The sequence below is a fragment of the Pogoniulus pusillus genome, chromosome 10, assembly GCF_015220805.1.
Source record: "Pogoniulus pusillus isolate bPogPus1 chromosome 10, bPogPus1.pri, whole genome shotgun sequence".
NCBI classification, from domain to species: domain Eukaryota; kingdom Metazoa; phylum Chordata; class Aves; order Piciformes; family Lybiidae; genus Pogoniulus; species Pogoniulus pusillus.
In genome coordinates, this window is record NC_087273.1 from 11611305 (window position 1) to 11625952 (window position 14648).

Here is a 14648-nt window from a genome sequence, read left to right on the forward strand (position 1 = left end):
CTTACAGTGGCTCCTTGACCTTTACTTTTGCGATCAGTAAGAAAATCTGCCCTGTGTATCATTTAAGTCTCTGCTTCTCAATATATAACTCTGCCCAGTTTGGTAGATAGAAGCATAACCATAGGAATTAATTTTATGTGCTTGCACACTTTAGGCTGTGAAGAAATGCAAAAAAAAGTCTCCATGTAGAAACTCTTTCACAAGAGGACAGGATGAGATTCCCACAAGAAAATCATGGGCCTGGTTGGAGTGGTGGGTAAAAGTAACTGGCAGCATAAATACAGTGGAAGTAACAGTGATAACATCTTCCGTGATTTCCTGCCTGAGGTCTATCACTGCTACTGTAATGTCTATCTTAGAGTTTATATCTGTAAAGGTTAAGGGTAAACTTAAGATCACCTCTCGTCTCTGTCTTTCCAGCGAAAGGATCTGTTGCTCCAGAGAACTGGCTGATACAATCTTCTTTTTGGTCAGTGACATGTGCCTTGCCTGGAGAAAATGAACGTTAAACAGTGAAAGGCATCCTCTCTCCAAGTTAGGACTGTAACATAAAACTCCCACCCACCCTGCCACATGCATCTAAAGAAACTGAAAGAGCAACATTTTCTTCCATTGCATTTGTATTTAAGCACCTTTACACCTACTGAGAGCAAATCTTGAAGTGTACATCTGCTCTAACCCTGCCTGGTCTCTGTTTTAATTGAAGCATTATGCAAATGGACACTGAAATAAACAAAATTATGTCTGTTTGTGCCATCTGAGAGAGAAATCACAAAATAGGATTTTAATTACTTTACAGATGGTAATACAAATGAGTAGAACAAGCCACAGAAGTCAAGCATAAGTTGAAGTGGGCCTAAGTAATTCCTTTCATTTACAAGAACTAGAATAATTAGTATTATTGCCCAAGTAAGTGCTTGCAGGCCCAAGGCAATAAACTTTAGCACAATGACTTCAAAACAATACAGAAAATGAATAGGTCATTTGGAGAAACTGGGAAATCAGTCTGCAATTGTTCCATTTTTTAAAGCATGGAGTTTTCCCCATGCAGGACAAAAGTGGCTAAGCCTTCCCTGTCATAATGGCAGCATCATAAATCATAATTTCCAAGAAGTTTCTATGAGTTATCATGAAAAAAAAAAAAGGCAAGTGATCTATTAGATATACTTCAGAGCTTTGCTCTGTACTGGAAAATAGATATACGCTCATAAAAATAAAACATGTTGCGTTCAGATACCTGGTCAGGGATTGATGGTTTTTCTCCCTGAATTCTCAACCAGTATATGAAAAACTAGAATAAAAGTGTCAGCACTCCTGAGGTCTTATATTTCCTGAAATAAATGTATTTAGCTAAAACACTTAATGCCAAATATCAGTGAAGAAGATCAAAGAATAGTTTTGTCTTTCCAAGGAACACTTGATTCCCATGCCAGAAAACACTTCATCCCTCTTCCAGTAGAAGCACAAAGTCTATCAACATGTTCAACTCAGCCTACATGAAGCAATTATTTAACAGTCAGCAGAGTTATTCACATGAATTCTTTTCAGAACCTGGGCCTTAGGCAGGTATTTAATAGTTCTATGTCAATGAATAAGAGAACCCACAAACCTAACCGCTGTACATACACTTGGTACCAACTGACCCAAACACTGCTCACAGAAGTTGTTGGGTCACTACAATGAACCACTTTCTACCCTTTGTATAACAACTAATATATAATAACCAATGTATAATAACTAATAACTAATGTATAATAACTAAATTAAACAGCTTAAATCATTTAGACAAATGTACTGGAACATAAAAATGAGCCCAGAACTTTCAGTCTACAAAGTGATACACATGATAGCTTCACCAGCTCAAGCTGTTCCTGTTAATCAGCACAATCAGCCAAAACAGTCACTTACTTCCAATGGGTTTGCTGAGGCTTCCATCTCACTCACACCTGTCCATGTGCATCCGAGATGGTCTTGAGTGTTTGCTTCACTATGGGTCTTTGGAAGAAGCAAAGCAATTAAACAGATATTTCACCTTGGCTAAAGAAGCAGAATTATATTAAGACCCAGAAGGTCTGTCAGTGCTGTTTGTGGAAACAACTGAGGTTCAGAAATACGTGGTGGAATTTTGATTTTAAGCTTTTCATCCTTCCCGGATGGGGCTTCCCAGTAGGGCTGAAGCACACTGCCTATGACTTATATGCCAGGCAAGGCAGCACTCCCCTCATTGTGCATGTACATCACAATCAACTGGCCAGTTCAGCCTGAGAGAGGAAGTTGCATGGGTGAGGGAAGGAAGAGTAAGCTTTTTTCCAGTAAGTAAGCAGACAGGGTTTTCTATCCCTGCTTCCAGTTGTGAAAATGGACTTAAGTAAGTATGACAAGGATCAAGTGACACTAAGACTGGGTGAACCATCACGACAGAGAAATCAGTGAGTCATGCTTATAAAGGAGTAATAGTGTAATCTGTTAACAGCTATTGAGAAGAGATGTTTAGAGGAAAACCATAACTGGAAAACTGATTTACTTTCCCTGAGAAAAAGCTGCACAGGTGAATGACAAGTGGTGATGTTCTTCTCCTAAAGACATTGTATTTGCAAAACTAGTGCTTACCTTAACTAAGCATGGATCAACCCTGAAGCTGCTAAAAGTACTTGAGTTCTAACAACCTGTGTCTTAGTTTCACATTCAGAAAATGAGGTTAAACTCACAGTAAAGACTAATAAAGGAAAGGCTTCCACAGACTTAACATACAAAGTCAGGGCAAAATAGAAAAGTGCAAAGTATTGTTGTCCTTGTCTTGGAATTCCACATAACGATGGACTTGAGAAGGAAGCATGAAAGAAAAGTAACAGTTGTTACCGTGGAAAGATCCCTGGGGCCAAAGGCTTTTCAGTGAGGGCAGAGGTTGCTTATTTCTTTTTCAAGGAATGGAATGAAATAGCCTATAAAATGTGACATAAAATGTGGATCTTTGAGAGTTCTTTCAATTTTCAGAAAAGGATTTAGACAAAGCAAAAGCAATCCTGTGAAATGCTGGAATTAACAGCCACATTCCAGATTTCTGGTTCACAGTGTGTGACAAAGCAGCTCATCTTTTGTGAGATACAAACCCCAATTTGGAAGCAAGCTACTGTTTTGTAGTTGCATATGAAGTATATCCTCGTGACCCCAATATTCTTTTTATTTTTTCTGGTTTATGGAGTATTTAATTCAAAACAGTTAAACAGTTTCCTGGAAAGCTACATAGACATTAAGACACCAAGTCCTTCATTGCTGGTATCTTACTGACCAAATTACTGACTACTGGAATTATTCTCTCCTTGATGAGATGATTTGAAGGTGCCATTTATAAGGATTTTAGCTACTTGCAACATTGTCCCTTCCTGCTCCCTCTCCCCATGATGCTTTGAGAAAGCTGGGCACTTCTAGAGGAAAAGGCAGCTCCCTGCTAACAGTCAACAAGATCCGAGTTAGGCCTGCTTGTGGAAGCTTTTAGCTTTGTGCTAGCCTTTTACTCTATGTATACACTACAAGTATAGCCTTCATGCAGATAATGCTGATGCCCTTCCACCCAGTGCCTAAAGTCAAATGCTTTCAGACACTCTGTAGAACATAGGTCCCAAGGACAGCAACAAGCTGTTGAAGAACAGTGCTGCGCAGTTCCCTCAAAAGCACTTTTCTGCACTGATTGCTATGTAAGAACAGTACAGGGTATAGGAAAGAGAAGAGTATGTCTGAAATCTTCAGAAAGAAAAGGCATGCCAATGAGGAGGGATGAGAAGTGCAAGCATTTCAGAGGTGGTGGCATTATTTCAGCAAAAACTGGGAGAGGTTGAAGCAAAATTGTTGTGCCTCTGTGAAAACAGTTACTATCACTGAAAAGACAGACAAGGGGGTGATTTTGATTGTAAAAGTCTTTTAGTGATCTCTGGGAAGCTTGCAGTAGGAGAAAAATCAAAGCCTTGGAGCTGTGGCCATCAGTGAAGCCTCTCACAATCATCAGCATGACAAGAAGATAAAAGTTCTCATTTTCAGAGTGCTGGATCTTCGTTCTGGGAAAGGCTTCTCTTGCAGTATTACAGAATAGGCACCCACAAGTTAGGATAATGAAAGCCCCTCATCACTTCTGAAAACCCTGTCAGTGAAAACAAGAACCATCCAAATGTTTGATTCAAGTAAAAGTAAATCTTTCCTTGATGATGACAAAATGGTAAAGTCATCATTTTTCTAAAAAGACTTTCTAGCTGATGGGGTATCTGCTACGAGATTTGCTGGGAGGTTGGTTGCTTTATATACTGTGCTGTTCAGTTACAGAATTGTAGAAGCTAGATTTACTCTGAGATTACTTGGGTTACAATTTGGTGGTTTCTAGGGAGCCTTCTGTTTGCTCACATTTTAATGAACCTTTGCTTTTGGCTTTACTCCTGAACTTTTACTATGCCAGCAGTGATTGTTACAATATCCATTACAACCCATTTTTCTCATTCTGGTGTATACAGTGAAAAGGCAAAACCCAAGATAATTTAGTTGAAGAATAAAATCAGAATAAACTAGAAGAAAAATCTACCTCTTCCTGTGTAAACCTGGTTCACATGCTTCACCCAGAGAAGAGTGGCAGAAAGGGATTTTCCCTTAGGTTAAGTATGTCAGCCTCGACCTTTCGTGCTGCGCAGGTCGGTACTCACTCTAACACAAAAATATGTGCACACTACAAATGTGTACCTTAACATGTGGGAACCAGATAAAATTAGAGCAAGATGTGGTTTCAGAGTAAGTAAAAATAGCATAGACTTCTGTTTCAGAATTTTCTTTATCCTCTGTTTTCTCTCATTGCCACTGAGACTAAGCACAAGGGCATGGGACTCAAATACCCAAGCAACTGCAAACTCAGGCTGGTAAATGAAAATCCAAGTTTCATGGAACAATGGTTGGATGTTAATTTCTAACTGTATCAAGCAGGCAATTTTGAGTTTACAACATAGCTTTTGCAAGTACAAAGAGCCCTTCAATGAAAATTCAAGGCCAGGCTGGATTAGACCTTGAGCAGCCTGGTCAGGGGATCGTGGTGAGAGGGTTGGAACTAGATGATCTTTAAGTTCCCTTCCAACCCAAATCATTCTATGAATCTAAGGAAATGTTTTCTTCCTCACTTCACACCTCTAACAGTTCAGATACTTGAAAAGTTTATTGGTTGCTCTTGGTTTTTACCAACTGATCCCATAAATTACAGTATCACAGTATCATCAGGGTTGGAAGAGACCTCACAGATCATCAAGTCCAACCCTTTACCACAGAGCTCAAGGCTAGACCATGGCACCAAGTGCCACGTCCAACCTTGCCTTGAAGTGCCCCAGGGACGGCGACTCCACCACCTCCCCGGGCAGCCCATTCCAGAGTCCAATGACTCTCTCAGTGAAGAACTTTCTCCTCACCTCAAGCCTAAATCTCCCCTGGCACAGCCTGAGGCTGTGTCCTCTTGTTCTGGTGCTGGCCACCTGAGAGAAGACAGCAACCTCCTCCTGGCCACAACCACCCCTCAGGTAGTTGTAGACAGCAATAAGGTCACCCCTGAACCTCCTCTTCTCCAGGCTAAACAATCCCAGCTCCCTCAGCCTCTCCTCTATCACACCACTAATTATTTGATATTCTTTCCTTCTTATTTGATAATTTTATCTGCCCTCTCCTGTCCCAGAAAATATTCTTCTTATATGTAAAACCTCAGTGAAGCCCCACACATGCTGAAAACAACCTGCATGAGGATGTTTTGGTAAAATTTGTATTTTGATGCACAGTATTTAGTCTGCCTTATTCTAGTGAAATCTGCAATTGAAGTATTACAGATAGATATTGTAGGCTGAAAGATGAGCTGACAATTGCTTCATTTTGAAGACTTATTTTTTTTCTCTCTAAGGTACTTCTATTGAAAACCAGAACAATAACATGTATTTTAAATATCCTAGTGGATATTATAGTGGAAAAATATCCTAGTGGAAATGGGAATTTGTTTACAGACACTTCCAGATAGCTGCCTCAACAGCTCAGACACCATACAATTTATACTCTTCACTCCAGAAGAACAAGTTAGAGAACAAAAATTACTTGTTTGCTCTGCCAAAATACTTCCTGATGAATGACCAACGTTATAGGGAAGGGCAAACTGTTGTTTCATTATTAACTATTTCCTAATTCCTAAAGAAGTTTAAATCAGCATTTCACTTCACAAACTGACATCTTCTGGTTTGTGGGATTTTTTTAAAGTACTATTTTATGCCTTTTATTACTGCAAGTACACTAGCTTTGTTCTAAATGTTACCTCCTCCAAAACACATGATCCAATACATGAACTCCTAGCATCCTATACTGAGGTTGCTGGAGCTTATCAGCACAACTGTCACGCTGGCACTTACCTGAAGTCCAGGTCAATAACCAACCAAGTGAAAAGCTTGTAAGCATAAATAGAACGTAGCCAGTATATTTACAGTGCAGAAATATCATAAACCTTCCTTCTTTAACCTATGAAACCCACACACACAGATCTTTTGCAGGCAGATGAGTGCACAAAGCACTACAGATTAAATAATGCCACTGTATTGTGTGTGAAGTGCTCAAGGACCACAGGGAAACAGTTGAGGTGAGCATATGTTTTCTTTTTCCTCTCCAGACTCCACAAATCTTTTTCCACATCTCCTGCTGCTAGAAGGAGGCGAATATGGGGGATCAGGCTTCCACAGACCATTTGTGGCTTGCTGTTCTGCTTGTAATTTCATAGCTCAATGTTGATTCTGAACTGACTTCTGTTTCATTGTGCTTATTCCTCCCCTGTGGCTGGGAATCCCCATTCCTCCCTGTGGCTTCTCTCTAGCTGTTTCTAATCCCTGTAGTCTAACCTGCAGGTATCTCCTTAGGCTAAGATCAGCTTCATGCCCTGAAGTCATGAGTAATTTTGGAGATGGTGGTTTACATGTGAAAGGATCTATGTGTAATTTCAGATTTCATAGAAGAGTCATCTCTCCTTTACCTCCTCCTCAATTTCCTGCCTTACGCCTCAGGGCACAGGCCTCAGAGGTTTCCTTCCACTCCATAGTGGAGTCACACAGGCAGGCGAGTGTGTTACCTCTCGAAGGTGGATGGCATCCGTGGCTTAAGCACTCCTCCTCTCTTTCCCAATCTGCAGAAAATGGACATTTCCTTTTGTTCTCCTACTACAGGACCAAAAGCAGCTTGCTATTTCAGAGGAGAGGAGGGAAACTGAGAGGGAAACTTAGAACAAGTTTCTGTCATGCTTGCTAACCGCTGCTTCCCTGTAAGTGAACACGATCTTCTTAGCAGGTGGCTTACAATTTTCTGTTTCTAACACCACAGAAGTATGGGTTTGAATAATCATTTTTCTTCTTCTTTCTTCCTATTTACCTAAAAGCCTTTCTGACATTCCCAAAGATCTTTCTCCCCCTGCACCTCTACTTGCCCTCTGTTAAATCAGGACTACCAAAAGCAACAACCTAAACAACTAGTGATCTTGGGGTGTGGGGTTTTGTGGACCTGTGTTACCCAAATGTCACAACTTGCTACAGAGGGCAGCAGTCTGAGTAATCAGGTTTAGCTGACCTTTTAGAGGACTATAAAACCTATCTCCTTATTCAAGTCTTCCTCATAAAAAAAGTAGCTGTATCAGGGAAAAAAGTTGTGTAACAAGTTCATTGCATCATTTCAGAAATCAAAAGTTTTCATGCATTATCAAGCCACCCAGGGAACATCCCCTGAATGTTCTTTCTTGGTAGACAAGTGTTGCAAAAGCAGCCTGTATTTACCTTAAGGGAACACAAAGTTCTCTGAGGGTTTGGACTCATTTGGGCAATAGGTTTGGGGTTCTCACAAAACTGGGAAGTGGTGCTCTTCTCAATCAGGTTCCTTATTTCGACATCAAGCTCTTTACTTTCACACCTGCATAGAAAGAAACAGCAATGTTAAATTTTACAGCAAAACTTGAAGCTCAATTTGTCAGACGTCTTCTGAATGTGACAGCGCAGACAGCAGAGCTAGTCCTGAGCCAAGCTCCTGCTGCCTCCCTTTCTGGTGTGCAGAGTTCTAGAGCAGTGTCACACAGGCAATCTCCAACTGCTCTGTGGCAGAAACTCATTAAAAATGTTTAAACAAGCCTTCTTTAGGAATTTTACTACCTTATGTCTACAAAATATATCAACTTATCTGGGGATCATATCAAGACTGTCATGCGCCCTCAACTCCACTCATTCACTGTTTCAAGAATTCTATATTCAGCTTGAATAAAAATGCAAGCAAAATGTCTAAATTGGTTTAAGACTCAAAAATTTTGTTCTCAGTTCACAGTTTTTGTTTTCTGGAACACTTTGTAACAGTTATTCAACATGCATAACACGCATTTTCAACTTTTTTCCCCTGAAAGCTCCTTTTAAAAGCACTCATGTAAACATTGCTCTGTTGTGAAGACTAAAATAATTATACATTTGGTGGGAAAACTCTCTTCTCTCAGTCCGTCTGCTATGAACACACAGGACTTTGGAGATGGCTGAGGCCCAATCCTTGGAGATATTCAAGCTCAGGCTCCACAAGCCTCTGAGCAACTTGATCTAGTGGAGGATGTCCCTGTTCACTGCAGGGCAGCTGGACTAGATGCCCTTTGGAGGTCCCTTCCAACCCAAATCATTCAACAGTTCTACAACTTACATGCATTTAAGGGTTAACCTGAAACTCACAGAACTAACAAGCAATTAGGGCTGGTTCACTTGATACACCATAACAGTGTGATGTGCCTTCCAGAGAAGAAATGGAGACATAAGTAAAACCAACTCCAAAAAGCCTCAGACTCAACCCAGTTTTTCAAGAAACACTCATGCCTTTTGCAAGCTTAGACCTTTGTTTCCTGATCAGCTTAAACCAACTCTACATATAAGTAATGCGTGAGCAGAAAGCAAACTGCAGGGCTCAGTTATAGCAAGAGGACTTCTTGATTTAGGCAGAAAATACTACATTCTTCATCTGAACTACCAGGAAAACTGAAAGCAGTAGAGAATTTATCAGTTATACTCATTGCAGTCTAGACAGGCAATCTGCAGGGATCCAGGTTCTGAGGAAACCTTGAAGGGTAATTGATAAAATTATCCACAAACAAACCCATCTATCCTAATCATGAGAGTAAATAAGTATGGTGAATTTCATGCTGATAGCATAAAATTATTAATTACTGATATTTACAAGACAGAGACTGTAACAGAAATGTATCTTCATTCAGTATGAACCCAAAATCATTTGCAGAGCTACTACAATAAAATACCAACAGTGCCAAATAAGGACAAGTAAAACTGAAGAGCTTTTTTTCCTCCTTTTTTTTTTTTTACTTGCCACCTAGAATTTTGACAAGCTGAAATTTAATGGCAGTTTCAGAGCTGCCATGCAACCTGCCTGAACCAATAACAAAAATTTAATGGCAGCAACAAGATAATTAGATGTGTTTCAAGAGCAAGACCTACGGCACAAGGAAAAAGGTGCCATCGCAGAGCACCTACAGGATGGCTAAGGGATCAGGCCCAGCCAGCATGGGTTTAGGAAGAGCAGGTCCTGCCTAACCAACCTGATCTCCCTTTATGATCAGGTTACCTGCCTGGTGAATGTGGGGCAGGCTGTGGATGTAGTCTACCTAGACGTCAGTAAACCCTTTGACACCATCTGCCACAACAAGCTCCTGGCAAAGCTGGCAGCTTAAGGCTTGGAAGAGATTCACTCTGATGTGGGTCAAGAACTGGTTGGAGGGCTGGGCCCAGAAAGTGATGGTGAATGGTGCCACATCCAGTTGGCAGCTGTCACTAGTGGTGTGCCCCAAGGATCAGTGCTGGGCCCAGTCCTGTTCAAAATCTTTACTGATGATCTGGATGAGGAGATCAGTAAGTTTGCAGATGACACCAAGCTGGGAGCAGGTGTTGATCTGTTGGAAGGTAGGAGAGCCCTGCAGAGGGACCTAGACAGGCTGGATGGGTGGGCAGAGGCCAATGGGATGAGATTTAACAAGGCTGAGTGCAGGATTCTGCACTTTGGCCACAACAACCCCAAGCAGCGCTATAGGCTGGGGACTGAGTGGCTGGAGAGCAGTCAGGAGGAAAGGGACCTGGGGGTACTGACAGATAGTAGGCTGAAGATGAGCCAGCAGTGTGCCCAGGTGGCCAAAAGAGCCAATGACATCCTGGCCTGTATCAGGAACAGTGTGGCCAGTAGGACAAGGGAGGTTATTCTTCCCCTGTACTCAGCACTGGTCAGGCCACACCTTGAGTACTGTGTCCAGTTCTGGGCCACTCAATTCAAGATGTTGAGGTGCTGGAACGTGTCCAGAGAAGGGTGACAAAGCTGGTGAAGGGCCTGGAACACAAACCCTATGAGGAGAGGCTGAGAGAGATGGGGGTGTTTAGCCTGAAGAAGAGAAGACTCAGGGAGGACCTCATTGCTGTCTGCAACTACCTGAAGGGAGGCTGTAGCCAGGTGGGAGTTGGTTTCTTCTCCCAGGCAATCAGCAATAGAACAAGAGGACACAGCCTCAAGTTGTGCTGGGGGAAGTACAGGCTGGATGTTAGGAGGAAGTTGTTGCCAGAGAGAGTGATTGGCATTGGAATGGGCTGTCCAGGGAGGTGGTGAAGGCGCCGTCCCTGGAGGTGTTCAAGACTTGATGAGGCACTTAGTGTCATGATCTAGTTGAATGGATAGGGCTGGGTGCTAGGTTGGAGTGGATGATCTTGGAGGTCTCTTCCAACCTGGTTGATTCTATGATTCTATGATTTACGCAAAGGACCAAGAGCAGAGGTTGTTAGTTCTAGAAGGTCCTGAAGCACTTGAATACATCACATGATTTTTCTTCTCTGCAGAAAGTAATTTCTTTGTACTTTTACTTTTGTCCTGAACTTGACTGAAGAGAGTGTTGTCACTTCAGCTGGCCGTAACTCCCTTTCAAAGAAAGACCTTCTGGATGCACATTTGCATGAACTTCACGGGGGTGCAGCAGGCTGCAGCTGCTCTGAAGGCTCGTGGCAGTTTTCAAAGCCTCAGCTGTGTGTGGGTGGAAGGTGAGCCCCAGAAGCTCGTGAAGAAAACTGCAGGAGGAAAACAACCAACCTCACAAAACAAATCCAGCCCTTTGCTTCTCACTAAATATTGCAAAATGCTGGACAGTCCACACCAGTGGCACTTTTTTAAGCAATTCTGTGCTCAGTTCCAGGACAATAAATTCTCAGGCAGCAGCAAGACCAAGCACTCTACTTAGAGCCCTCGTTTGTCATCATCTACATAGTGCAGACTTTGCAACCTAAGTATTAACATGACATTTCTCTTGAGTGCACCTCCCTGGAAAACACCATCTTCAGCTTGTTTGGACTCCTGTGCCTAAACAAGCCTGAGATTGCTTTGCAGAACAAATTGGATGCAGGACGTGCAGAGCACTTGTTGTTTTGGAGGCTGCTTGGAAGAATTGACAGGTCACAGAGCAGAAGCAGTCACTCAAGATGCAGTTTTAGGAAAAGTGCTTGAAATTATATTTGCACAGTAGGAGAGAAATTATCACTGCAGCCTCCTTAGAGCCGCTAGAAATGTGGAAAAAGGAGAGAGGAGGTTAGGTAAAGTAAGGCAAAATGTTACTGAGTGGAATTAAAGGATTTCAGACAGAGCTGCTAAAATCACAAACCAATATTTTCAGCCTGGGTTTTCAAAACAGCATTTATTTACCTGTGCTTAGGCAACCAAGCAAAGGTAGGCCAGTTGTTCTCTCCTCTTACCTTGTTCCACATACCACCTGCATGGTTATCAGTAGAGCAAGCAGCTTACTGCTCAGCTGAGAGAAAAACTCCCACCCACAAGTGGCTTCTGGTAAAGAATATTTCACTTATTGCCCAGGCTTGCAGTTGCACAGCCTGCTCCAGCTGAAGCAAAACCAGATGGTGTAACTCCTCTACAGCCTAAGCCACTGTCCACCTCCTCCACATATCTTTTGCAAGTGACCATACCTGCTTGGTCAAAATAGTCAGAGTTTCTTAAGGCACCTTAGACTAAAACACCTTCAAAATAAAGAAGCAATGTCTAGGTGCAGTCCTGAGGACAGTAAAAGATGTGCAACAATCTCTGGCAGGAGTGCAGCAGCAAGTATTTAGCAGGCTGTACTCATCTCTGCTGCTGGTTTAGCCACAGCAAGAGATGTGTTACCACAGCCTCCTCTGATCAGAGCATGAATCAAGTTGGGAAAAACCCCACAAAGATGGTGGGTTGACTTCAAATATCTCTTTTCAGCCATGAAGTGTTCATCTCTCCACTCTGCTCCTCACAGTTTGTCTGATGCTGTGGCTGTAAATGATGTTCACCTCTGGCTGCTCCCACCCTATCTCTCTGCCTTCTTCTCCCTGGGAGTACCTAGGCAAAAGCAAGAACCAGCTGTGCCTGGGTAAAAGAAAGGGAATCACAAAAGACTCGAATTCCTACAAATTGCTTGCTGCTGTGTAAAATCCATGTGTTTCAACATGAACCCAAAAATGAGAAAATTACTTTGTTGATGAGATTTCTCGTTTGGTTCTTCTTCCATTTTTAGAGTAAGGTCTTTTGACCAGAAACCATTCCTTAATTTATCTGCATTTTAAAATTAGTCACTTCGATGATGGAAGGATATATTTATTTTTATGTAAAACGTTAATCCTATCTGGTCTAGACATCCGTTTTACAGTCCAGATTTGCAGAGCACACAGGTGATCCGAGTGCCTGAATACATCTTCAGGATACCGGTGATTAGGAGCTACCCTAGAATAAGACTGTTTGATACTGACCTGAGCTTCCCCCAGCGAGCTCTAGAGGGCACACAGCATTCAGCTTCTGCAGAAAGCTAAACGCAAACTGCTTTTGATCTCGCGAAGTTTACAGGTATGTTTCTGTGCTAGTTTGAAGCAAGCTGGAATGTTTTGGTAAAAGAACTAGATAACGGGCAGTGAAATGAAAAACAATTGTGTCTACTTCTCTCACAGTCACGCTGAGAACTCTGGGAAGAAGAAAGACTTTTTCTCCATTTTGTTTCTCACTCTTGCTTTGGCCTTAGACCTGGTCACATCTCATTAACCCTGCTCCTACTAACCTTGCTCCCTAACCTCTTGGCTGCATCTCTTTTCTTCCTGAGAACTGGGGTAAGGTTGAGAGGGCCGGGGGGAGGTGTTGGGGTGGTTTGAGAGCCCCTCCTGGGGACTCAGGTTTCTGGGAGGGGAGTTGTGCTTTTGTATTGTTTATCCTTTGTATATTTCTGTATATAATTGTATATAACTGTATATATTGTAAATAGCTGCTTGTAAATTCTGCTAGCTGTAAATAAATTGCTTCATCTATATTCCCAGGGTCCGTCTGAGTTAGCTGGGGCAAATACAAAAGTGTGGGGGGGCGGGGTAACCCCCAAACCATCACATTTTTTTTAATTGGCTTTCCCAACGTGGGGCTAGATATTTCAGTGAGTGGAAATTAGCTCTGGGAATTAAGATGAAGCTAATCAAGCAGCTATTGTACTTGGTGGGGATTGCTGTGTGGCCTGTTTTCTGGTTTTTTGTGTACAACTGGATCAAAGATCAAATTGGTTATTTCTTGCTTCATGTAGTTTTTAAGAAGGCTAAAGTTAAGCTTTCAAACATGTTCTGGAGCTGGGGTGATTTTATTCTTGGTTATGCTGGTTTTAGTGTCACTGAGAATATTACAAGTGATATTACAAGAGTTTTTGTCAATAATGTTACAATCAATCGAGAGTCTGCTTTATCTACTGCTCTCATGAGGGTCATCCAGCCCCAAACTGAAATGCCAAATCCATGCAAGGATTTCTACTCGAAACAGAGCATGGCAGGGATGCTGGGCATTATACTGGCTCTTGTAGTTTTAAATTTCATATTAATTTTGGCATTATGTGTGAAAAATTCAAAACCAGTTTCTGTAAGAGCTAGGAAAAATTCTGTGTCTCAGAAGCAGTCTCTTTCACAGCAAAACAAGGGAACACAGTTATCGGCTTCCCCCATGCCAGCCTCTGCCCCTCCTTCTCCAAGTGCTGGGAACACAGCCAGTGTTCCTGCCAATAATGTAAACAATGATAAGGATAACCAAAACAAGCCACAGAGTTCAGCAGGCATCCCAGGAGGACAGGCAAATAATCCCACTAATGTTAATAATACTACTAGTGCTGGTAACGCTAGCCCAGTCAGTCCAAATCCTAATGACACCAGCTCAGCCAATTCGAACCCCCAGCCAGCAGACCAGAACCAAAATCCTCCTGTTAAAAGCAAGTCAGACCTCCAATAACTCAAATGCTCCAAGTCAGACTCCTAAAGATTCAAATCCTCCAGCAGACACATCCAAGCCTGTTGCTGCTCAGGCCCTTCTGGCACCTGCTAAGGCAAAAGCTAAGACAAAGAGTGGTTCACAGGAGGATGTAAGACAGGGGACCTCTGGTGATCAGCAGCAAGAGGAGGAAGAGGAGATAGTTAGTCTACGAGACCTTGTAGATGTGCTGAGACAACAATACTCAAGTGAGAGGAGTGCTGTGAGGTTAGCTGCCAGGAGAGAGGATGGTTCCAATGAGTTTAGGAATGCTATGAGGAAGATTGTGTTAGGCCAGGTACCACCAG

The 14648-nt window shown here is 42.2% G+C and overlaps 1 protein-coding gene across 6 annotated transcripts in view; it reads right to left on the reverse strand.

Moving 5' to 3' along the window:
• TNIP3 (TNFAIP3 interacting protein 3) overlaps window positions 1–14648 on the reverse strand; it is an 82422-nt gene that overhangs the window by 24589 nt on the left and 43185 nt on the right. For all 6 annotated transcript variants that reach the window (XM_064149910.1, XM_064149909.1, XM_064149914.1 and 3 more), the window contains 3 exons: window positions 7809–7941; window positions 1909–1995; window positions 400–489 (listed from right to left, as the gene is read on the reverse strand). In XM_064149910.1, the coding sequence (XP_064005980.1) occupies window positions 400–489; window positions 1909–1995; window positions 7809–7941 (310 nt within the window). The remainder of the gene's footprint in view (window positions 1–399; window positions 490–1908; window positions 1996–7808; window positions 7942–14648) is intronic.